At 42.7% G+C, this 23,453-nt stretch overlaps 1 protein-coding gene across 1 annotated transcript in view; it reads left to right on the top strand.

Annotated features, from left to right (window-relative positions):
* The window catches only part of PSEN1 (presenilin 1), a 54,833-nt gene that overhangs the window by 10,581 nt on the left and 20,799 nt on the right, over positions 1-23,453 (top strand). The window contains exons 4-7 of the mRNA XM_006030357.3: positions 12,662-12,918; positions 14,259-14,400; positions 19,388-19,455; positions 21,050-21,270. Coding sequence (XP_006030419.1) covers positions 12,662-12,918; positions 14,259-14,400; positions 19,388-19,455; positions 21,050-21,270 — 688 coding nt within the window. The remainder of the gene's footprint in view (positions 1-12,661; positions 12,919-14,258; positions 14,401-19,387; positions 19,456-21,049; positions 21,271-23,453) is intronic.

Below are 23,453 nucleotides of genomic sequence, written 5' to 3'. Positions count from 1 at the left end.
AAACCTTGTAGCCTTCTATGACCAGGTCACACACTGCCTGGACACGGGAGCTGAGGCTGATGTCATCTTCCTGGACTTTAGGAAGGCCTTCAACACAGTTTCACACCCTATCCTCATTGGGAAGCTAGCGGACTGTGGAGTGGACGCCTACACGGTCAGGTGGGTGGCCAACTGGCTTAGGGACCACACCCAGAGAGTGGTGGTGGATGGTTCCTTCTCGGCCTGGAGGGAGGTGAGCAGTGGGGTCCCACAGGGTTCGGTCCTCGGACCGATATTATTCAATATCTTCATCAGCGATTTGGACGAGGGCGTGGAGAGCACCCTCTCCAAGTTCGCTGACGATACCAAGTTATGGGGCAAAGTTAGTACACTGGAGGGCAGGGAGCAGATTCAGGCTGACCTGGACAGGTTGGATCAATGGGCAGAGAGAAATAGGATGCAGTTTAATAAAGATAAATGTAAGGTACTCCACCTGGGAAGGAGGAACCCCCAGCACACCTATAGGTTGGGGAGTGTCCTTCTCAGCAGCTCGGAGGCATAGAGGGATCTTGGAGTCATAATTGATTCCAAGATGAACATGAGTCGGCAGTGTAACGAGGCCATCAACAAGGCCAATCGCACCTTGTCGTGCATTAGCAGGTGCATGACTAATAGAACAAAGGAGGTGATGCTCCCCCTCTATGCGGCACTGGTCAGGCCGCAGCTGGAGTACTGTGTCCAGTTTTGGGCACCGCACTTCAAGAGGGACGTGGGGAATCTGGAGAGGGTCCACAGGAGGGCCACTCACATGATTAGTCACCTTCGTGATAGACCCTACGGGGGGAGGTTGAGAGAGCTGAATCTCTTCAGCCTTCACAAGAGACAGCTGAGGGGAGATCTTGTGGCCGCCTATAAATTTATTAGGGGAGGTCAACGGGGAATAGGGGACGTGCTGTTTACTAAGGCGCCTCAGGGAATGACTAGGAATAACGGGTGTAAACTAGTTCAGAGTGGATTTAGGTTAGATATTAGGAAGAAATTTTTCACGGTAAGGGTGGCCAAGATCTGGAATGGGCTTCCAAGAGAGGTGATGCTATCACCTAGCTGGGAGGTCTTCAAGAGGAGGCTAGATAGTCACTTGGCTGGGGTCATCTGACCTCGGTCCTCTTTCCTGCCAGGAGTAGGGGGTCGGACATGATAATCCATTGTGGTCCCTTCCGACTCTACAATCTATGAATCTATGAAACACCTCTGTGGCAACCATATCCAGCAATCACATTCTTCTATGTATGCAAATACTACTGTTAGGGAAATATTAATATGTTTCTAGTCGCCTTTAGTATAGGGGATCTAGGGACCTTTTTGTGAAAAAAGCTGATCACACTAATTGCTTCTCTGTTTCATTTAATCTTTCTTGCTAGTCATTCCTTTTGGTCCACTGCATGTGCTGCCACCTGGATCTGTTCCTCACTCTCCCTTGCACATGTTGGAAGTAAAGATGATTTGCACCAATTGACTGCCATTTCTGGGCATGTTATCAAAAAGGGCTACAAGAATCACAAATATTGTTTCATGCTACTGCTGCTTTTAAATTGCTAATGTTATTTACACAATAAATGGAAACTATCGTAGAGGATAGTGGAATAAAATAGTACTGGGACTACACCCTGATTTTTTTTTTTTTTTTTTCCTCCAACCCTCCCCCCGCTTCCTGCCTGACACCCTAGGCAAGATGTAATGTAATAGGCTTTCCCCACTTCCATCAGCCAGAAGGCTCAGGGAGAATGGAAGAGGCAAAATTTCTTCAGACTTTCTGCAGCTAGAAAGGTATTGAGTTGCATTCTAGCCACAGGCAAATATGGAAGGGAGAACCTGTAATCAGGCCTCAGGGACTGTAAGTGATTGAAGTCCCAACACCCTTCCCAGGAGCAGCATGCCCTGCCTGTTTGTCCCTCCCTCCCCTCTGCCAATTATATACATCTTTGTCAGGATTTGTAGTGGTCTGATGAACTGGGCACTGAGACCCCTCATAGAGCTCCATGGATTGGATACCTGTTATATTTAGCTCTAGATTCTAATGCTGTAGTCAGAAAGCACTTCAGACTGTGCTGGGAAATGCTGCAATTGTGGACAGATCCTGGATTACAGCAAGAAGGGTGCAACCATGCACCCTTCAGCTGTGTGACCTGTGGTGAGCTCTCCAGCATGTTAGCACAGTTGCTGCCAGTGCTTCACGTGTGCTGTGAGTTCTGAACTCACCATTTGCTCGGCACAGACTCTGCCTGGACCCCTGCTTTTGCATGGCTTCGGAGCAGAGGGAGTGAGCCAATGTTTGCCCTTGTAATAAACCCCACAACCCCAGAAACTGGCACAGGAAGCTGAAAAGTAAGGTTCCCAACTTCATGCAGAAAATGCTAGGGATTAGGGTCACAAGACAGTGGGCTAGGGAGAAATAAACGAATGCAAGTAGATTAAGCATGTGTACTTTAACATTAATGTTTGAGGCTGAATAACAGATAACAAACAATAACACTGTGGTGTGTTCATTCAAAAACAAGGAATTAGTAACATGCACTAGTACGAAGGTACAGACATTCAAAGAATCTTATACCCCTGCCACACCTCTAGAGGTGTCCAGGACCAGCCTCTAGTCCTGAGGGCACTCAGTTTCTGTCTCTGTGTCCCTGTCCTGCTGCTACAGTCCAACAGTTCTAGCTGCATCATTTCTTCAGTCAGGCATTTCCCCTCTGCCACTGTGTTTGTGCTGTGTTGCTGCTTCCCGTGATCTGCTCCTGCTTCCTTTGTCTTTTGTCTCCCAGCCCCCAGGATGTTTGGGAGTTGAAGTTACATGCAGTTAGCACAGTTTTGCAGCTCACATTGCTAGCATTCCCCCTGTTGTCGCACATCTACATTACAGTGCATTACATTTAGCTTACATCTTCCCTTCGTGTTTGCCTGTCCCCCATCTTCCTCACTTCCCCGTCTGCTCTGATCAGCAGCTGGGGAAAAGAGGAAACAAGCAGTGGCAGTATTTGTCTGCTGAGCTCTGAGACTGCATGAAAGCAGAGGCCGTGGCCAGAGCCTGTGTTGATCAGCTGGTGAGCTTAGAGCTCAAGGCATGTGCATGGCACAGTTGGAGGGGGATGCCTTTGCACTGCCATACCCCCCTGGATTAACCCCTGGCTGCAGTGAAAACATTCTTGACTCACTTGGTCCCACAGAGCATGCACCAAATACTCTATTTAGCATGCTTAAGTTCCCTGTCAGTCTGAGGGTGTATATTGACATATAGCCAGTCCTGTTGAAATATCTGCTATATTGCATGTTTATACTATTTTACTTGTGCAAAGTGGGAATGAGTGGGTAGAGCATTTTCACAGCTGCACACCCTAACATGCCCCAGGTGCCATACTTTTCATGGTGTAATGTTGGAACTTGTGCCACCGGACCAAAAAGAACTTTTTGTTTTTGTTTGGCCTAAGGCAAAAGAAGAGAGAGGCTCATTGCTGTTGTAATGCTGTGAGCTTGTGTGCAAGGAATGCAAAACATGCTGGTTCCCATGTCTTATTTCTGCTGGTGTTAATTTTTTTTTTTTTTTTTTTTTTTTTGCACTAGCTTTATTAGCCTGTTGAGGAGTGATAAGACAAGTCCTGCTAGTGATCCTGCCAAAAGGATGGTGCTTCCTGTGCTGAGCCCTCAAGATGCTAGGACTAAACTATAAAATTGGAAGGGGGTGGGGATTAAAGACAACCCTCTAATACTTTGTTGTAATTTTTGAGGTATAGAATCTAATTATTAGGTGTTGTCTTATATTTAGGGTTGTCTTTCTTTTGAGTCACCATGGTAATTAGTGGACTATGTATTTTTTTTATAATACTAAATATATATGCACATTGGGCGTGGTCCTTAGCCAGTGGTTTTGTTGTTGGTTTTGTAGACCTGCCGTGTCCTGACTTCTAGGCTTTCCTTGTGACACAACAGCACTTCCTGGGTTGTGGTGCCTTTGACAGTATAGCAAGAGGATATTTTGCTCCCTGCTCTGACTCTTGATATCCAGTTATTTATTTGCTGCTTCTTTCAAATAGAGATGCACCGATATATCAGTGCCATATTGGATTGGCACTAATAAAAGGAAAATTAATGTTATTGGCTATTGGCTTTTTTGGCTGGTGTACCTGATAAGGTACTGATAAATAAAATATGCCTTCTGGCCAGGGCCCCCAGATGCCATGTGCATGAGTACAGCTGCAGCATACACGTAGCCAGAAGCACAGCCAGGTATTGTGTTGAGCACCACCCTGCAGGTAAGTGTGTGGAGGGGAAGGTGTGGGGGGGTTGATTGACGCCCCCAGGGTGATGGAGGGAGTGGGGCAGAGGCTGGAGCTGCGGCTGGGGGAGTTGCCCAGCCAAGCCAGTGAATGGGACCCTGGAACCAGGGTGGGGAGCGGGATGGAGCCACAGGCAGCTTGTCCAGGGGGCACGGGGGGGATGGCTCCCTGCTGCTGCGCGCACCCCTGGGGGAGGCATGGGGGGCATGTGCCCCCCCCCGCATTTGTGTGAAGGGTGAGGGCAGATGTGGACTACCCACTGTGGGTTTGGGGATTTCTGCCCTGCTGTCTTTGCCCCAGGAGCCATGCGCTAGCCACACATCCCCTACCCATCCAGCAGCGGTGGCAGTGGCAAGTTGTACCTGCCACCACCAAGCAGGTTGGGGACACGGCATAGCCAGTGCGCAGCTCTCAGGGCAAAGGCAGCGGGGTGGCAAGCCCCTAGCCCACAGCAAGCAGCCTGCATCCACCATTACCTTGCTCAGCTCTGCTCCTAAAAGTGTCCCCACAGTTAAAGATGGTGGCAGTGGCACTTGAATTAAAGCTCATTTGACAAGCTTTAGTTCAAGTGCCCCCATTTTTAAGCACTGAGGTGCTGATCCCCTGGACAAGCCGCCTGCAGCTCTGTCCCACTCCCCGCTCCAGCCCCTACCCCACTCCTTCCTTCACCATGGGGGGCCTCGATCTGTTCCCTCCATGCCCCTTCCCCTCCACAGACATACCTGCAGGGAGCTGCTCTCCACACTGCCCGGCTGTGCTCCTGTAAATCAGCTATCGGATCGGTATTGGCCAATCTGGCTGATGAACAATCGGCTATCTGTACTCGCCAAAAAAATCTCTATTGGTGTACCCCTACTTCAAAACAATAGTCAGCACCCATGTCAGGTCATCTCTAAATTTAAATCTAGATATTTAAGAAAACAAGAGTTACTTGAAAGAAGATTAAAAGAAAGTAAGGTAAACTAAAGAAGACATGGCTAATTCCTGGGTCCACAACAAGAACTAGGGATATCATCCTAATAGAAATCTTGCCTTATGGCAGCCAACATGGTGTGGACAAACCCTTTGGGTTTTTTTGGATCTATTAATTAGATTGTATGCCCTGACTAACAGACATCTGGTAAATCATTCAAGGTCTTTCCCTCCTGTCCTTGACTGAAGTGATTCATAGATTGTTAGGGGCTGGAAGGGACTTCACAAGATCATCGGGTCCAACCCCCTGCACTAGGCAGGAAAGACAACTGGGATCAGGTGACCCCAGTGAGGTGAGCATCCAGTCTCTTCTTGAAGATTTCCAGGGTAGGTCATTGCACCACCTCTGGAGGGAGTTTATTCCACAGTCTGGACACCCTAACTATGAAGAAGTTTTTCCTAGCGTTAAGCCTGAAACAGTCTTCCAGGAGTTTGTGGCCATTACTCCTGGTTTTCCCCAAGGGTGCTGTGGTGAACATTTGTTCACCAAGCCCTTGATGTATTCCCCTGATGTAGCGGTAAGCTACTACCAAGTCCCATTTCAGCGTTCTCTTTTTTTAGGCTGAAGAGACCCAAGTCCCTCAGCCTTTCCTTGTATGGCTTGCCTTGCAAGTCTCTGATCATATGGGTGGCTCTTTGGACTCTCTCAAGCTTTTCTACCTCCTTGTTGAATTGTGGCACCCAGAACTGGATGCAGTACTCCAGCTGCAGTCTCACCAATGCTGAGTAAAGTGAAAGAATCACTTCCTTGGTTTTGCTTGAGATGCATTGGTTGATGCATGCCAGAGTATTGTTTGCCCTTCTGGCTACAACATCACACTAACAGCTCATGTTCTGTTATTACCCCTAGGTCCCTTTCAGTCATGGTGCTAGTCAGTTTGATGCCACTGAGCCTGTAAGTATGTTGGGGGTTATTCATCACCAGATGGAGCACTTTACACTTTTCAGTGTTGAACTTCACCTGGTTCTGATCTGCCCAACTTGCGATCCTGTCTAGGTCCGCCTATATCTGAAGCCTGTTTTCAAGCATGACCACAGTTCCCCAAAGTTTGGTGTCATCTGCAAACTTGGCCAGTGAGCTCTTTACCCCCACATTCAAATCATTGATAAAGAAGTTGAAAAGCACTGGACCAGGTATGGACCCTTGAAGGACACCACTGGCCACTTCTCTCCAGGACAACACAGATCCGTTCATTAGAACTCTCTGGGTCCTGCCCTGCAGCCAGTTTCCTACCCACCTAACCAACAAACAGTTAAGCCCACAATCCTCCAATATTCCCGTGAGAACATTGTGGGATACCAGATCAAAGGTTTTTTGGAGGTCTAGGTATACAATGTTGACCTCTTCTCTCTTATCCGGGTGGCAAGTTTCCTGATCGTAGAAGGAGATGAGCTTGGTAAGACGAGACCTGTCTAAGACAGGTCTGCCTCTCGTTCAGAATCCTATCTTCTGCAAGCGTATCACATGAAAACTCCTTGATGAATTTTTTCCAGGATTTTCCCTGGGATAGAAGTTAGACTAATTGGCCTATAGTTGCCCAGGTTCTTTCTCCTCCCCTTCTTTAAGATGGGCACATTGGCCCTCTTCCAGTCTTCAGGCACCTCCCCCAAGCACCAAGAATTTTGGAAGAGTTTCACCAAAGGTCCTGCAATCATTTTGGCCAGCTCCTTCAGCACTCTCGAATGATGTTCATCTGGTCCTGCTGACTTATAAATCTCTGACTTTCCTAACTGATCATGCACCAGCTCAATGTCAACAGTAGGAAGGCAGTCATTCCTACCATGCCCATTCTGAACCTTATCTAGTATGATTCCCCTTAGTGCAGTGAAATTCTGAAGCAAAGTAGTCATTCAGGAATTCAGTTTTCTCCTGCGTGTTGGTAACCAGCTGTCCTCAGTAGTTAAGCAATGTCCCCATGCTTCCATTTGTTTTCCTCCTGTTCCCTACATACCTAAAGGAGGACTTCTTATTGTCCTTGCTTTCTGTTGCTAGTTTAAATTCAGTCACCACCTTAGCTTTTCTAATCTGCCCCCTACAAGTGCAGGCCGTTATTGTATAGTCCTCCTGGGGACTGCCCCAAGCTTCCCTTGTTTGTGTGCCTCTTCTTTTTCAAAAGGACCATGATATCCCTATTAAGCCAAGAGGGCTTACCAGCCCGTCTGCTACCTTTCCTCTTCATGGGAATGGACTTTTTTTGTGCTTTGAGCATTGTGTCCTTGAGGAACCGACCACCCTTCATGCACTCCTTTCACCTTTGGTCCCTGGTCCTGCAGCACTCCCCTTACTATTGCCCTAAGCCTGTTGAAATTAGCTTTTCTGACGTCTTAAACTTCAACCCTGCTAGCTGATTTGCCTGCCTTGTGATGGACAGCGAACGTGAGTTTTGTGGTTGCTGTCGCACAGGGTACCCTCTGTATTCAAGTCACCCACCAGATCCTGTCCTTTGGCCAAGACCAAGTCTAGGTGAGCATTGCCTTTGGTTGGCCCATGCACTTCCTGAATCAGGTAGAGCTCTTTGATAAAGTTCAGGAAGCAGTGTGACCGATTTGACTTAGCTGAGTGTTCCTCCCAAAAGATATCTGGGTAACTGAAGTCATCCATGACGGCCATGTCCCACGCGCAGGCGGCCTCTGCCAGTTCTTGAGAGAAATCCAGATTGAGCTTCTCCCCCTGGTTTGGTGGTCTGTAGTATACACCTACAGTTAGGTCTCTCTCACCACACCGCCCCCCTACATAGTTTGACCCAGAGGGTTTAGAGTCACTCTTCTTTGGAGCAGATGTTGGTCTCCAAGGAGGTGTACTGCTCCCTCACATAGAGACCTGCATCTCCACCTTTCTTCCCTACTTGGTCTCCTCTGTCCAGGGTATAGCCCTCTGGCTACGTTCCAGTCATTGATTTTTCTCAGATTATTTTGTATGTACAGTACACATCAATATCCTTTATTTTGTATATGCACAACAATATTCTTGTGCGTATTAAGTGATTTTTCTTGAACAGTATTCAGTGGGATAACATTCTGAGCCTTGCACCCCAGTTTACACACCACCAATTCAGATTTCTGCTTGGGAGATGACCCTTAAAAAGCTCATTAAAAATAACTCCTCCCATGACAGTCGTATATGGGAGCTAATAAAATTGTTACCTGATCTTGAAGGGGAAAAAGAATCTAGCAATCTTTATCCCATATTCCAGGGCCTTATCTGTTGTTCAGAAGCTTTGCCCTGGGTTTGTTATTAACTACTTTCTCGATAGGAAGGAAAGCACTTTTATCTTTAACATTATTCATTCACTTCTAAGTATATAGTTCATAGTTTACATTCACCTCAGTGGTTACAGTAGTATTGTCTTTGTTCTGACTTCAGCTCCAGATTTTTCAGTGTTTGGAACTTAAACTATGTCTGAGAAAAGCGAGGAAGTTGTCCCTTTACTTTCACTACAGCAAGAATCCTTCGCTCTCTTTAATGCTAACCAGGTATGAAAGGTGTATGCCCTTCGTTCCGTTAGGGTTCCGTTTGCATGTTGCATGTATATTGTGCCTTTGATCAAATGCTTGAAAGGACTTTTTATATACTAACAGTTAGAGGTCCACCAATACTTTGGTTGGCTATTGGATCGGCACTGATAAAGGAGAAATGATGTTATTGGTTATCAACTTTTTTTGGTTGTTGTAGCTGATTAATTATGGCCGTGTGCCTGGAACACCCTGGGGAACGTAAGTCTGGTCCCTGTGCCCTGTCACTGGCCCGAGCCAGCGACAGAATACAGGTCCTGGCAAGCACTGGGAGCGGGCACTGGGGAGCGGTCACAAGGCACTCAGCAACAAAAAGACCATTACTGGTTCCTGTTGCTGCTGCCATGATAACGCCTGAGTGCTGGGGCTGCCACAGAGACATTGGGCTATGCATAGGTGGGGTAAGGTGCTGCATGAGAGACATTTCACTCCGCTGGGCACTGAACACTTTTGCAAGAGCAGCTTCTCCCCAGTGACCATGGGAGCTCAGCTGCATGGGGCCTGCCAGCACTGAGGCAGTGGTGTGCTCTGGGGCTCCCGACATTCCTGGCACCACTGCCCATACAAGGGTCTACCCCGCCTGCCTAGGATGGCAGCACAGGCTCCACAGAAGCAGTGTAGGAATAAGGCCTTCCTCCTCCCTCATCAAGGTCCAGAGTAGGCAGGAGGTGTGCATGTGTTATAAATGCAAAGCAAACAAACAAAAAAGGTTTATTTATGTCATTAGTTTAAAATGCCTTGCACTATTACTAAATATCAGTTATTGGATCGGCATTGCCAATATGGTTCGTTAATTGTTGGTTATTGGTATCCATGAAGAAAATCTTTATCGGTACACCCCTGCTAATAGTTCGACTTTGTTCTTATTTTTGTACAATTCAGGTATTAACTAAAAGTAGCTCTTTTCTCTGATGCTACTATAATTTTCTTTGACTGTGACATTGCCCCCCCCCTTTTTTTTTTCTTTTTCACACATCATATTTTAAAGGAATTAAGCAATTTTTGTAGCTTCATTTCTGTTTCTAAATGATCCAGGAAATATAACTTAATATAGAATCATACCCTTTGTTTTTCTTTTATGCCGTATTCCCCGTGGCAGTATAAATTATGCTCCTGCAGTCGGAAAGCTTTTTGTTCAGCTGTTTCAGTCTTAGCTTTGTAAAGCACAATTTTGTTTCTCTTTGTATTTATAATTCAAATGCTAAAAGCAGGCGCACTTGTTCAGTCAGGATTAGTATTATAAGAAATGAAGAAAAACAATCCTCAAGAATTAGGAAAGCTAAATATTAAATGTCTTAACCCATTAGTCTAAGTGCTTCAGGGTCAATATTTTTTCCATTACATATTACATGTACTATAATAGGGGAGTTTTATTTTAGTATGTGACAAAGATATTCGTTTCTACAAGTTGAGAGAAATTGAATACTACTGTTAAAAGAGATGAAATTCATGTTTGATGTCATCTGATTTGAAGGAAGGAAATTTTAAAGACGGTTTTAGAAAAAACATGAATGTTAATTAGTTGTAGAATGGAGTGTTGATTATCCAAACTAATTGGGGACCATAACCCTTACATAAAATTGAATTGTTCAGTTAACGTAACATGTATTAAATGAACGTATCCTAATGACATTCTAAAGCAAGCTTGGTGACAATTACTTATTTCAGGGTTTTTTGTTTGTTTTTTTTCTCTAGTCATTTAAACAGTTCTCTTTTGTCAGGATTGCTCTTGATTGTGCTATATGCACATCCTGTGTTCAAATAATTGGCATTCTGCTGTATTCGTTTAGGATTTTTTGTTTGTTTTTACCTAAATGCATCAAACCTTCCATATAGGTATTTTCCATCATAAATGTTTGACCATCTATCTACTTTTCATTTGTGAAGAATTTATTCAAGAATTATTTTTGTGTATAATATTTCTCTGAAAGTCCTTTTGTTACTTAGACTTTTCAGTTCTGTAAGCAGTAAACTAAAATTTATCTTCAAAATGAGTCTTAATACTTGACAAAAGATGTCAAGTGTGGTGAGTGGCTGGATCTTTAACATACATTTCCGAAGAATTAAACATCTTAGTCCTTATCACTGTGAAAAGACCATGTTCCAAATATGAATTGTGTGTGATTTGATGAAGAACATAGGAGTAGACTCTTCCCTTCTTTCTGAAGCAACATGGACCCAGATCCGGTGTGACACACGTACGTTCTCATTGCCTATTTCCTACTTGTAAACTGCCCATGTATTCAGCCCACTATTGGTGAATGTTTTACTATTATACTCGCATGTGTTCCTCAGGATATATAACACGCCATTAGTTATACTTGTGCCAAAAAAATTGTAGGGAGTGCCAGCATTGGGAGGTAGATGAGCTTCAGATTTACCAGGTCATTCCTAGTTACAGATTGACATGAAAGAAAAACAGAACCTGCTGCAATCACCCTTGTACCACCACTGAGATAATTTGATTAAAAAACAAATCAAATATAAATGTAATATTGCTAGTGCCTTACTTTCCATTAAATCTTTACACAACTTGTTTTTAGTTTCTAAATTTAGTTTTAAACTTTACCTAGTGGAAAATGTTGCCTAAAAGTTTCACACTTAAAATCTTTTTCTGTACCAAAACTGGAACCTGACTGGCAACAATATGATGAGAACACCACAATGTGTACAGCCCCCACCCCCCTCCTATGCCACAATTGCGACTTCTGATATAAGCTTCAGAAGTTAAGAAACTCATACTTCAGCCATCAGGGGTTTCCAGTTTAAAGCCAATGGGACTTTTGCTGGTAGGTGACTTAAGATTTTTTTTTTTCAATACAAATTTGTTATATTGAAAGTGCATTTTGAAAATGCACTTGTTTTGTAATTGTGGAAGTAAAGTTGGATGTGTTAGAAAAAACTGGCTGAGAGAAAGAAATACAAATTTGAGCTTTTTTTTAAAGTGTCAAGTGACATGCAACTTATTTTGAGAGAGTGATCAATCTAGTGACTAACCATCCAGGATCATCTTGGTAACATATTGCAGCTTGTTACACTTGGGTAATCAAGTATATAATCACTGAATATTGGCACAGAACAAGAAAGAAGTCAGAACAAGCTGGCACAGCAAAAATCTATTGATGTAAAATTTTACTTCTCCTGTTATTTGGTACATGGGAACTAATCAAACAAAGATTGCATGCATGTGTGCTGATATTGGCAAAGTTCTTCAAAGGGGAACACTTGCACAAAATTAATTGTTCTCGTCTAAATTCAGAAAAATTACATCTTTATTTATAGGCAGGTCTTGAGGCTTGAAAATAACTTTCCTAAACACTGAAATTTTTTTTAAAGTCTTTTGCTGACCTTGGCATATATAAAGAGTGCATTTTAAAAGACAACCTAAATTATTTGTCCTATTTTACCTGGAATTAAATTACATCAGTGTCTGGAACTTGTTTATAATTTTGGTGTCTGCTATAGGTACTAAAATGAAGTGAGCTATAGTCTGGTGGGAAATTCATAATTTGGTGCTACCATCTGACTTAACCCGCACATGCATCAACTTTATTTCCTTGCAAGGGAAGGATTTGGAATTTGTGTCTCAGTTTTGTGTATGTAAAAGGACCATCCATACTGCTGGACATTAAACGACACTTTTTTAACTGTTTCTGCTTCAGAGATGGATGGCTTCTAGTATTACTCTATACATACACTATCATTTTTTGTACGTGGCTCATTTTATTTGGTTGGTTTTTTTTTCAAGTCTTTGCTGCTGAAAGTATGTTTAACAGTAAAGGATGCATTCCTTCACCTACATCCTCCTAGATTTAGCATATACATGTGTGGCAAACTTGCTTCTGGAACTGGGCTTTCTTGTATTGCAGAATGACAACAGTGAAAGACGGCGTCATGATAACAATGACCGAAGGCGTAATGATAACCCTGAATCGGAGACTAATGGGCAGGCACAGAACAGCACACGGCAAGTGGTGGAGCAGGATGAAGAAGAAGATGAGGAGCTGACTTTGAAATATGGGGCAAAGCATGTGATTATGCTCTTTGTTCCTGTCACACTTTGCATGGTGGTAGTTGTTGCAACCATCAAGTCCGTCAGCTTTTACACACGCAAAGATGGGCAGCTGTATGTATCAAACCTTCTTGTGATTTTTTTTTTTTTTTTTGTCTAGTCTACACAAGCTCACTTTCTTTACACTCCAGCCATGTATATTCAGGAGTCTGTTGTCCAATGACTTCTTCCAGTACAAGGACAACTTAAATGTTCCTCCTCCTACAGATTAGGATCCCTATATAGTTCCCATCTCCTCTTAGCCTAAAAGATTGACCCATTCTAGATGCCTAGTCAATTTGACCTAGTTTTTTCTTATGCTTCTATAAGGAATTACAGTGGTGAAACCTAAAGTTTCATTTTCCTTCTTATCAGTAATTTCAACCCCTCCCTCATATAGAATTGCTTTCTCTAAAGGTAATTTGCCATTTCTTGGTCTGAGTCCTAATCCTTGACTACTCAGTTTGTGTGTCCTTTCATATGCTGTCTGTCACTTGAACACAGTCCTGAGCAGAGGCCATCAAAGGTACAAACCACTAACACATAAAGACTCCTCATGTTAATGATGATAAATGAGAGCTTTGTTAACTAAACTGTGTACAGAATTTTTGATTTGCCTATATCACTTACCAGCAAAGTAACCATGTATACAATAGGAAGAGCTTTTAAGAATGGTTCATAGAGCTTGTTGGAAATTTTCTAACAAAGTATTTTCCAATAGAAAAACAGATTTAACAAAAGTGGAAACACTTCATAGAAACGCATGTTGTTTCAACAAAAATTCTCAGAGGGGAAAAAAAATGGTACAAAACACTTTGGTGTCAAAACATTCCATTTTGGTGAATGGAACATTTTAAATTGGCTTCCAAATAACTCTTTGCTTAGACATTTCTTATATGATAACAACATTTATAAAATGCATAATGTTGAAATTCGAATGAAACATTTTAATTTTTAAACAAAACGTTACAATCAAACAACTGAAATTTTGAAAAAAAATACTTTCTTTGAGAAATTGTTTAGTTTGTATTGGAATGGTAGGGCTGGAGGGTGGGATACAAACTCAGAATTTCTCATGGACTAGAGAATCCCAGTTCTTATCCTGCACCTCTTATTGTTTATCAGGTTGTATTTTATCATATATCCGCTAGATGGCATGTCTATAAAGGCCAAGTTGTGCTTAGTGTGAACTAATATATACTTGCATGCTGTTACTGAGATAAAATTTTGAAACGTTGAAATGCTCTTTTTCTTAGCAGAAAATGACTGTAATTTTGGCAACTTTAAGCTGGAAAATAAGATTTCAGGAGAGAAAGCAGTTTTAAAAAACTGCATATTAATCCTGGGTTTTTATGTGGGAGACATTTGTGGAACGTGTATTGGAATTTCCATTGTTCTTTTGGTCTTTATTTTAGTATCTACACTCCCTTCACAGAAGAAACGGATACAGTGGGACAAAGAGTACTGAATTCTGTTCTCAATGCTACCATCATGATCAGTGTTATCATTGTCATGACTATACTCCTAGTGGTTCTTTACAAATACAGGTGCTATAAGGTGAGCACAAATACAGTTAACTTTGATAATTTTGCTAACCTTGCTTTTTTAACGTCACTGCTGTATTGTTGAGATAAGAACTACTGTGATTAACAAAACTGGCAGACCAGTGGTAGAATTTCACTGTTTTAGTTCTGGGCACTTTGTTCCCCATACCAGGAAGGGGATAATACAGGACCTAGGTAACTACTATTTTATCAGGTGAAAAGTTGTTTCATGTTGTAAAAGTAGATAAAACAGTGGTTTTAACTGTTTGAATAACAGAATGGTATTCAAACAGCAGGGGGTGTTTATAAAGTCATCAGGGCTCAGAAAAATGCATAATTATATCATTGATGGGAGCTTAAACTTTGCACATATTCTAGTTATATTAGTCTGCTGTGATACATTAGGTGCTGGGCTACTTTTGGCCCAGGGATTTTCCTTTGGGCTTTTAATGACCAATAAAGCAGGCTGTGGAGTAACAAAATTTTACTGCCATTTAGTTGGAGCCTTGAGCGTGTGTGTTTCACAGTTATAGAATTTGCTTTGGAATATGCTCCTTGATACAAAATTTTTGCTGCAGTTTCTTTTCTGTATTTTTTTGGGGAAACGTTTCTAATCTTCGTGGATGAAAAAAATGCTTTCAAATAGAGTAGAGTGTGATTGATGCAATGACATCTTCCTGAGTGTTGGCAGCCTCAAACAACACTTTGAAGGTGTGAATCTTCTTCTTTGTTGCAATGGAGTGTTATCAGAAATTTAATCAGAGTTTAGAATAGGCATTTAAATTATTTCACTGCACATCCTGTCAGTAAAAGGAACTAACTCATATGCTTAATGCACAGCCTGCCACTCAGGTCTCCCCAGATGGCAGAAAACCTCACCTATCTCCTACCAGTCTGCCAGAAATTATAGGCTCTCCTTGGCCTAGCTATTTCTACAGTGCAATCATGAACAATTTTTACAAAAGTCCATGGCACATCAAAAAGTGAAAAGTTTAAACAGAGTAAATTAAAATTTATATAAAAAATTAAAATGCTGAAGCTTCTGTAGCAATTATATTTTTTCATGCTTAATTCTTGAGAAAACTTTAAAGTTTCAATTTAAATGAAAACTCTCAAAGTATTTCCAGCCTTCTGCCCCACTCTGCTACCAAATCAGTTACCTAGTTGTTGAGTGCAAGTCCAACTTTTCACTGCGTAATTGGAACATTGCTCTTTTTCTCTTTGCTGGAATGGAAACTAAATTGTAGCAAAACAACAGCTGATACTTGAAGAGGGGGCAGTGATTTTCCTATCGGTATCATCTTTCATCTAGGTGATATATGTGAGAGAAACCTTTTGAAGTTAAGAAGTATAATCCCAGCGCTAAAAAAAAAAAAAAAAAAAAAAAAAAAAATGGGAAAAGCTGAGGCATCAAATTGAAGTGTCTTGCATGAGGTTGCACACTGAGTGGGTAATAGCACTGGTCCTGTGTCTAGGTCTTGGATATATTTACCAGAAAGCAGTCCTTCCATGTAGGTAGTGTCTGTAGTCTGATTTTTATGCATTTTTATTTTTCCTAAATAATCCACGGTTTTAGTCTAAACAAAATCTTTGGAATACCAATTTGATTCCCTATGTTCTACAAACCCTAGCAGTTCTGTCTTACCTGCTAAATCAGGATAAATCTGAGTGTAGCAACAGATCGATTGGTGCAGGAGCCACAGTCCTATGAGAATATTTTAATCAGAAAACCAGTAGCATGCTGTTATGAAATATGTCGTCTAATACTTGCTTTTTAAATGAAGTGGGTTGGAAAATTTTCTGTGAAGAGAATCAGGTAACTTTGAAACAACTTAGCAAAAAAAAAAAAGTAAAAAAAACCAAATTATTTGATAATGTATGACATTTCTTCAGAACAGAAACAGATGTAGCAGGGGAATTAGGCACAGTCCTTAAGTACATATGTGAGTATTTGCAGGGCTAGGGCCTAATAGTAATGAATGCTTTTTTGGCATTTATTTATTCAGTGGAGAGAATGTGCTCTATACTAGAATGGATCATTAGTATTTGGGCACACTGAAATTCCAGGTCTCCTCTTTAACAATGAAACAACTTGCTTTGTGATTGTGCTAATGCTGATTTCCGTTAATATTTATAGTGTACAAACTCCTGGGAGCTTTAGTCATGGGTTCTGACAATAAAGCTTATGTCAATTTGTCTTTAAAAGTGACCTGGAAAAATATTTATATTTAAAAATGAAATCTGCTCTGTCAGATCATTAACAGGATGTGTATGTAATCTTGTCAAATATTTGAAAGTTTTCTTTCCATTTCCCTGTTGATCCCAACTTCACAGTTTTGTACCCCCGTAACAGCTGGCTGCTGGTAAAGATTTGATATTTCACTGCATAGTCATTGAAAACAGAATACCTAATGTAAGGAGAAAGCTGTTTATTTATGAGAAGGTTCTTTTAAAATTAGAGGAACCAGTTGGTGTGATTACTGAAGTTTGACGACAGATCTTGTTAGGTTAAAGTTTTTATGTAAATTGGGCCACATTCTGAAGGGTATAGCAGCAGAGAAGGAATTAGAACTGTCCTAGCATATGCTCCCTTCTCATTACAAGGTCAAAATACATTTCCTATTGTAATCTTTTTTATAAATATATTTGCCTTGCTAGACCTGAATCTTAAAACATTTTAATATTCAAGTCTTAAGACGGACAAACTTTTAAGAAGCGTTTATTCCAGGGAGGGTGACAAATGGGGGCCACTAGAAGTCATGTACAGGTTGGGCCGAGGATCTGGGCCTCGAGGACAAGGCCTGGGCTCATGGCCTGCAAGGCCTGCCTATACATTCTAGACAAAAAAACAAAAACACAAAGAACAAAAGGAGTATTTACATATATACAGTTCTGCCAGAGGGGACGCCCAGGGGGGCCTCAGGGCATCAGGGTTTGGCCTGCATGAACAGAGTCCAAGGTCTTGGCTCGCTGGATGAGCCTCTTCACCTTGAGCAGCTGGTGGTGTCACAGGGTGATGAGCAGATGTCCCGCCTTGACTTAGCACAGTGTCCCTTCGAGGGCCCAGTGTTCCTCAAAGGTGGACACCGTCCACCGGAGGACTGTATGCTCGAATTCAAGGACAGACAGGCCCGCACCAGCAGGCGGAAGAGCTGCAGGGCGTCGACCATCACGGTCCTGGTGAGCCATTTTCACCGGCTCTTCAGGGTGGCCATCTTGGCCTGGCCCAGCAGGAAGTTGGCCAGGCTGACTGCGGCCTGCTCAGCCGCCTGGTATGGGAAGGAGTAGATGTAGGTGTCCTCCGAGAAGTCCCTGCCCAGTGCCCGAAGCAGCACTCCGAGGGCGGCAAAAGAGCGGCCACAGCCGGGGGCAGTTGAGGAAGGCATGGAAAATGTCCTTGTCCAGCACCCCCGGGCAGAAGGGGCAGGTTGCCGAGGCCACCGGGTCCAAGTGGCGCACAAAGATGCCAGTGGCCAGGATGCCGTGCACTAGTCACCACTGGAGGTCACTAGTCTTCCTGGGGGTGGGTGTCTTGTACAGAGTGCTCCATGCTGGGGTCCCGGGCCACGCCAGGTGCCGCCGCCACACGGTGTCAGGGCAGCCGGCCAGCACCTGGGCGTGCCGGGTGCGCATCACCCACACATTGAGTCCCTTGCGGGGCAGTGTGCCAAAAGGGCAGCCCATATTGCTTCTGGGGGGCACAGGGAGCCTAAGCAGCGTGTTGGGCTGCTCAGCCAAAAGAAATAAAGGACATTTTAAGATTTTTGTTTAACTAATATACAGGGCAAGTTACTTTCCCATCCAAAAATGTGTGATGCATATAGATTACTCTGGAGGTTTTGTATGATAAATGAGGAGCATATAACTGTTTATGTTTGTTCTTTCTTTAGATCAGTGGTTCTCAAACTTTTCAGAAAGTCATGGAGGCATGCCTGGGATCTATATCTAGTGGCACCCCATTTCAAAAACTATTTATTACTGTTTTTCTCCTTACACAGGGGCCAGGCAGGGGGAGGAGGAGCAAGTGCTTACCTCCTTGCACCCATAACAACCCTCAAAAGATCGTGCATCATTCTGGTTGAGAATCACTGCCTTATCAGTGGTGCCCAACTTTCTGGTCATGAGGGCCAGATGGGTGGTGTAGGTTTGGTCAGTGAGCTGGGATCCAGGCCCCATCTGGCATGCCGTATTGGTGTCCTGACCCCTCTCACACCAGTCAGATCCTGTGCAAGGTACCAAAGCACATCTGGGCTTGAAAATTTTGGGGGTGAGGAAACACCACTTCCATGCTGCCAAATGTCTGGACCCTTTGGGAGCCCTCTAGACTATCACACAGCTCCATGGGCCAGGGGTTGAACACCCCACCTCAGATAATATGCTAATGCTAGTTTGTTGTTATGCAAGAATTCATAAAGAACATTTTTCAGTGTTATAGTTGTAGCCTTTATGGATAGATGAATTCTGGTAATGGATTGGAATACTAACTGCTAATGTCTTCAAATAATATTAACGTGAATCATGTTTTCATTGTTTTACAATGCTAGATACTTTGACACTACTTTGATGCAGTGTTATTAAATTGTTTTAAATAATGCGCTAAAAATAATGGTGTTTGAACATCACCTTTTATTCCAAGATCTAAAAGCACTTGAAGATGGGTTAAGTGTAGTATCTTTTTTTATAGATTTGCAAGCTGGAGGCACAGGAGTCAAGACTAGCAAAAAAACCCCAAAAAACCCAAAACAGTGTCAGTGCAGACTGAGAGCCCAGAGATATCTGAATCTCATTTCCATTCTTGAAACACCAAATATTATTTGCCTCTTCAAAGGTAGTCGGGTGTAAGTAGTACTAACAACAGTGTGAACCATCTCTTGAGCCTGCTTGTTGTGAAATCAAACCTCTCATTCAGTAAAAAAGAAAAAGGCAATATTTTATAAAGGTATTTCACTTAGAAATGTCAAGTTTGAAAGGACCTGTACTGATGTTGCTGTCTTCTTCAGGTGATCCATGGCTGGCTTATCATTTCTTCTCTCTTGCTGCTTTTCTTTTTCTCATTCATCTACTTGGGGTAAGTAGAACAAACTTTGGTCTTCAGAACTTGCCTTCCAGTCTGTCCCTTCACAGTAAGCACATGTTTACAGTTGCCTTCATGGCATCATGGTAATGGGAAGGGCTGGTCATACAAGGGGTTTTTATGTGAGCCTAGCATAGAAAAGACCAAATTTACCAAAAGAAATTTGCTCTGCTACAGATGTCCATTCCTATTTATATCTAGTGGAAGTTTTATATTTGAAATGCTGAAGCACAGCTTTAGCAGGTTATTAAGAGTGGCCACTTATAATTTACAGTATAATATTCATACTGTACAGCCTGGTTAAATTTTATAATTTGAGACCAGAAACAAAGCCAAATTATTCCAGTATGCATATGTTGTGCCTGCAAGCAACTTCCCTTCTATTTCAAGTTATTACAAATGTTTTCCTATTTAGTGCAATCCTCTGCTCCTAAAGATCCTTGAAAATTTTTTGTTTTCTTCTAGCTCCTTTTGAATATCTTAGGGCATCTGTACACGTGATCCGAGGTGGGGGGAGTGGCATTTTAATTAAAGCAGCTCTTGTTCTAATTAAGTAGCCCCTGATGCTATTTTGAAATGCAGGGACGCTAAATACCTGTGACGTCAAGGCTGTGGGAGCGTTCTAATTGGAACGTGTCAAAGCAGGCATCAGGCATGTGTATAGGTGGCCTGAGATTGCAAAGGCCAATTAATATTGAAGGCTATGTGGGGCCCCAGTAAGAATATAGTAGATGGCTTTAGCTAAGTATTGGTGTAATTTGAACTGTCCTCTTCCATCTGTTCATTCCTCCCTAAATGACCTTCCAACAATGTGCCTCACCTTGATATATTTCAACTGTCTTTTAAAGAAAATATTTGCTGATTATGCCAACATATGCACAGTTTACAAAGCTGTTATGACATGGAGCATCCTATATGATCAGCCAGCTCAAACACTAATTTTTATTTTTTCCCAGGCCAGTGTAAATTGCTTATAACCTGGAGACAATATTTGTGCTTTCTGTAACATACCTTGTGTATTTGTTATTTTCCATAATATGTTCTTTGTAACAGAGTAAAATAGCTCATTCTTAATTCTTTAAGCCAGGAATAATATCTGATCAGGTAACATAGCTCCACCACACTTCTTCTTTCTCAGGCTGAATGAATCTGTGGTCATTGTCCAGTAGGCATTCCAGATAGCAAAAGCAGCTGTTTATATGCCAAACTTTTCTTTTTCTTTCTGAATTGGTAGATGTCTATGAATTTTGGACATTACTTAATAGCAAAATCTTTATGACTACTTACAGTAAAATCCTCTGCTGGTGGCTTTTGATCGCTAACTGAGAAAGAAATGAAGGGTCAGTGAAAGATACATTAGTAAACTTAAAGTATTTTTATCAGTATTTGGTTCATTAAAATTATTCTGTCAAAGTAAAATGTTCTACATTTAAGCTCTAGATGTAGTTGAAATCCTAATTTTAAAGAACGAATTTTGATTGACCACAAAAAACTATTTCTGATGTTTGCCTCATTTCTTTTTCATCATTGCTTTATGGAAATATTCCTGTTTTTTCTTTATCTAATTGTATTTTCTTAAACATTTTAGTGAGGTTTTTAAAACTTATAATGTTGCCATGGACTACATTACCCTAGCGCTCCTGATCTGGAACTTCGGTGTGGTGGGAATGATCTGCATTCACTGGAAGGGCCCACTTAGGCTCCAGCAAGCATATCTTATTATGATCAGTGCTCTCATGGCCCTGGTATTCATTAAATATCTTCCTGAGTGGACTGCATGGCTTATCCTGGCTGTGATTTCAGTATACGGTAAGATCCTGGAGCAAAGTATAATATTGGGACTGTGGGTGGCAGAATCTCTTCCTGCTTTCTATTCCTTAACCTGTCTGAGACCAAACAACAAGGTCTCAAAGACCTCCAGTTAAGGACAAGGGTGTTGACTACAGTATTCTAATAACATTTCAGAAGTTAGATTGTATCTGTTTACATTTAACCCATGGGTAAGTCCTCCACAGGACTCTATCAAGGACTATGGAGCTTGCAGGAAGGAAGAGGGAGAATGGAATGTAGTTGTCTAATGATTATGTATGAGAAACCCATGCCATCATCTTACTTCTGTGCTTTTATGGCAGGTATCTTTTGTGTCTTCCACATCCTTGAGCATGTCTGGGATGCATTGCATTTCCAGAGTGCAGGGGTTTTACAGTTTAGGGACTAGTCGTTCAGAGTGCCTGCCTGCAATCCTCCACATTTGGAGCTGCAGTCCTCCTCCCCTGCCACTGATGAAGAATCTCAGAAATGCTTCAAGACATTTTTCTGTGGGTATAGCCTTTAACACATAGGAGGAACTAGCTGTGGGACAGTTGAATAACTATTCCCCTGTGGTTTCAAATCAATACACTATTCATTTCCTTTTTTTTTTAAACTACTATTATAAGGATTCATCCCAATGCAGGCTGCAATAGTGAATATAGTTACGAACTTTTCAACAGCACTGAAGACCTTTCATAGGGAAGATGTTCTATTTTTATGCTGTTCGTGATGTAAAGTATCTGTCAACTAATTTAGTTCACATAATAGTCCAGAAGGCTGAATTTAACATAATTGAAATATGGTGAAAAGTCCTATCTTTGGAAACTCTAACTATAAGACATGCGAACTAGGGATGTAAATATCATTTTAAAAATTATCTATTTAACTTCCTCTAATTATATTGGTTAAACAGTTAACTGATAATAACACAGCAGCTCAGACATAGCTGCTCCTGGGAGCTGCTGGGGGGGTGGGTAGGCAGGTCTTTTGGGAGAAGGTGGTGGCAAGCCCAGCCAGATAACACAGCCTAGTGTGAAGCCCTGTCTGGGAGGAATGGAACACCTGTGAAGGAGCAACTAATGGCTTAGCTGACAAGTCATTATTGGGCTGCTTGCGGTTTTCCTCTTTAACCTCCTAGGCCAGAGGTTTCCAAAGTCTGACAAATAGCATGCCACCAATTTTAAATGATACAACCTTAAGTACCACCAGGTTGGGGGGGGGCAAGTATGGTGGGCTGTGAGGGGGGTGTGGCTGTGTGGGGGGAGCATAGGGTATATCAAGGGGTATTGTATATGTTGCAGGGGGGGGTGAGTGGAGGGGTGTAGGGACCACCCATACTCCCTTCTATGGTACAGCAGCAGGCGGGGGTGCTCTGGGTGCCTAGTGGGGCGCAGCTCCAGCCAGTGACACACATTGCAGCGAGTGGTGCATCCTCTGCTGGGCAGTCTGTATCGACGGCACTTCACACTCGTCAGACATGGGAGGGAAGCCCCGCGCACTCAAACCGGCTGCCTTCCTTCCCCACAGGGGAAGGTGCCTGGGGCTTCCCTCCTGTACTGTGCAGTCCCGATAGGGAAGGCAGCTGCCTCCAGCATGTGGGGCTTCTCTCCTATGCCTGGCAAATGCAACAGCTGCATATGCACATGGTGAGCACTGGCAATACAGATGGGCTGGCAGAGGCTGTGCCCATCACTGTGATGTGCAGCACTGGCCAGAGCCACACCCCACTGGGCACCTGTGCTGGGCACAAGTGACCTGAGCGCCTCCACCTGCTGCTACTGCATGCTACTGATGGGTTGTCTGCGTACCACTCATGGTATATGGACCACAGATTGGGAGCTGCTATCCTAGGCTGTGGGTACTAGTTCTCCCCCTTCTCACTCCTTCCTTTCCCTCCTACCTGCCCTGCTGTCTTTCAGTTCCTGCTGGGGCACTGCAGTGGTTTCCCTTCCCACCCCCTTCCCTGCCAGGCTGCACCCTTCCCCATGCTAAACAATAACCAGTAAGCTAATTGGGCTTATCTGTTAAATGATTAATTGCTTAACCTTTCACATCCCTAATGTAAAGTGAAAGATGGAGATGAATGGTAAAGATAATAAGGTCGAAGTTTTTCATATTGTAGAAATAACTGATCAAATTTCATCCATTTCCATGGTATCCTAGTGTTCTTGAGCACTAGA

This window comes from Alligator sinensis, unplaced genomic scaffold (assembly GCF_000455745.1).
Source record: "Alligator sinensis unplaced genomic scaffold, ASM45574v1 scaffold381_1, whole genome shotgun sequence".
Lineage (NCBI taxonomy): Eukaryota > Metazoa > Chordata > Crocodylia > Alligatoridae > Alligator > Alligator sinensis.
The sequence above is the reverse complement of the archived record's forward strand: the minus strand, read 5'-3'. Positions and strand labels throughout refer to the sequence as shown.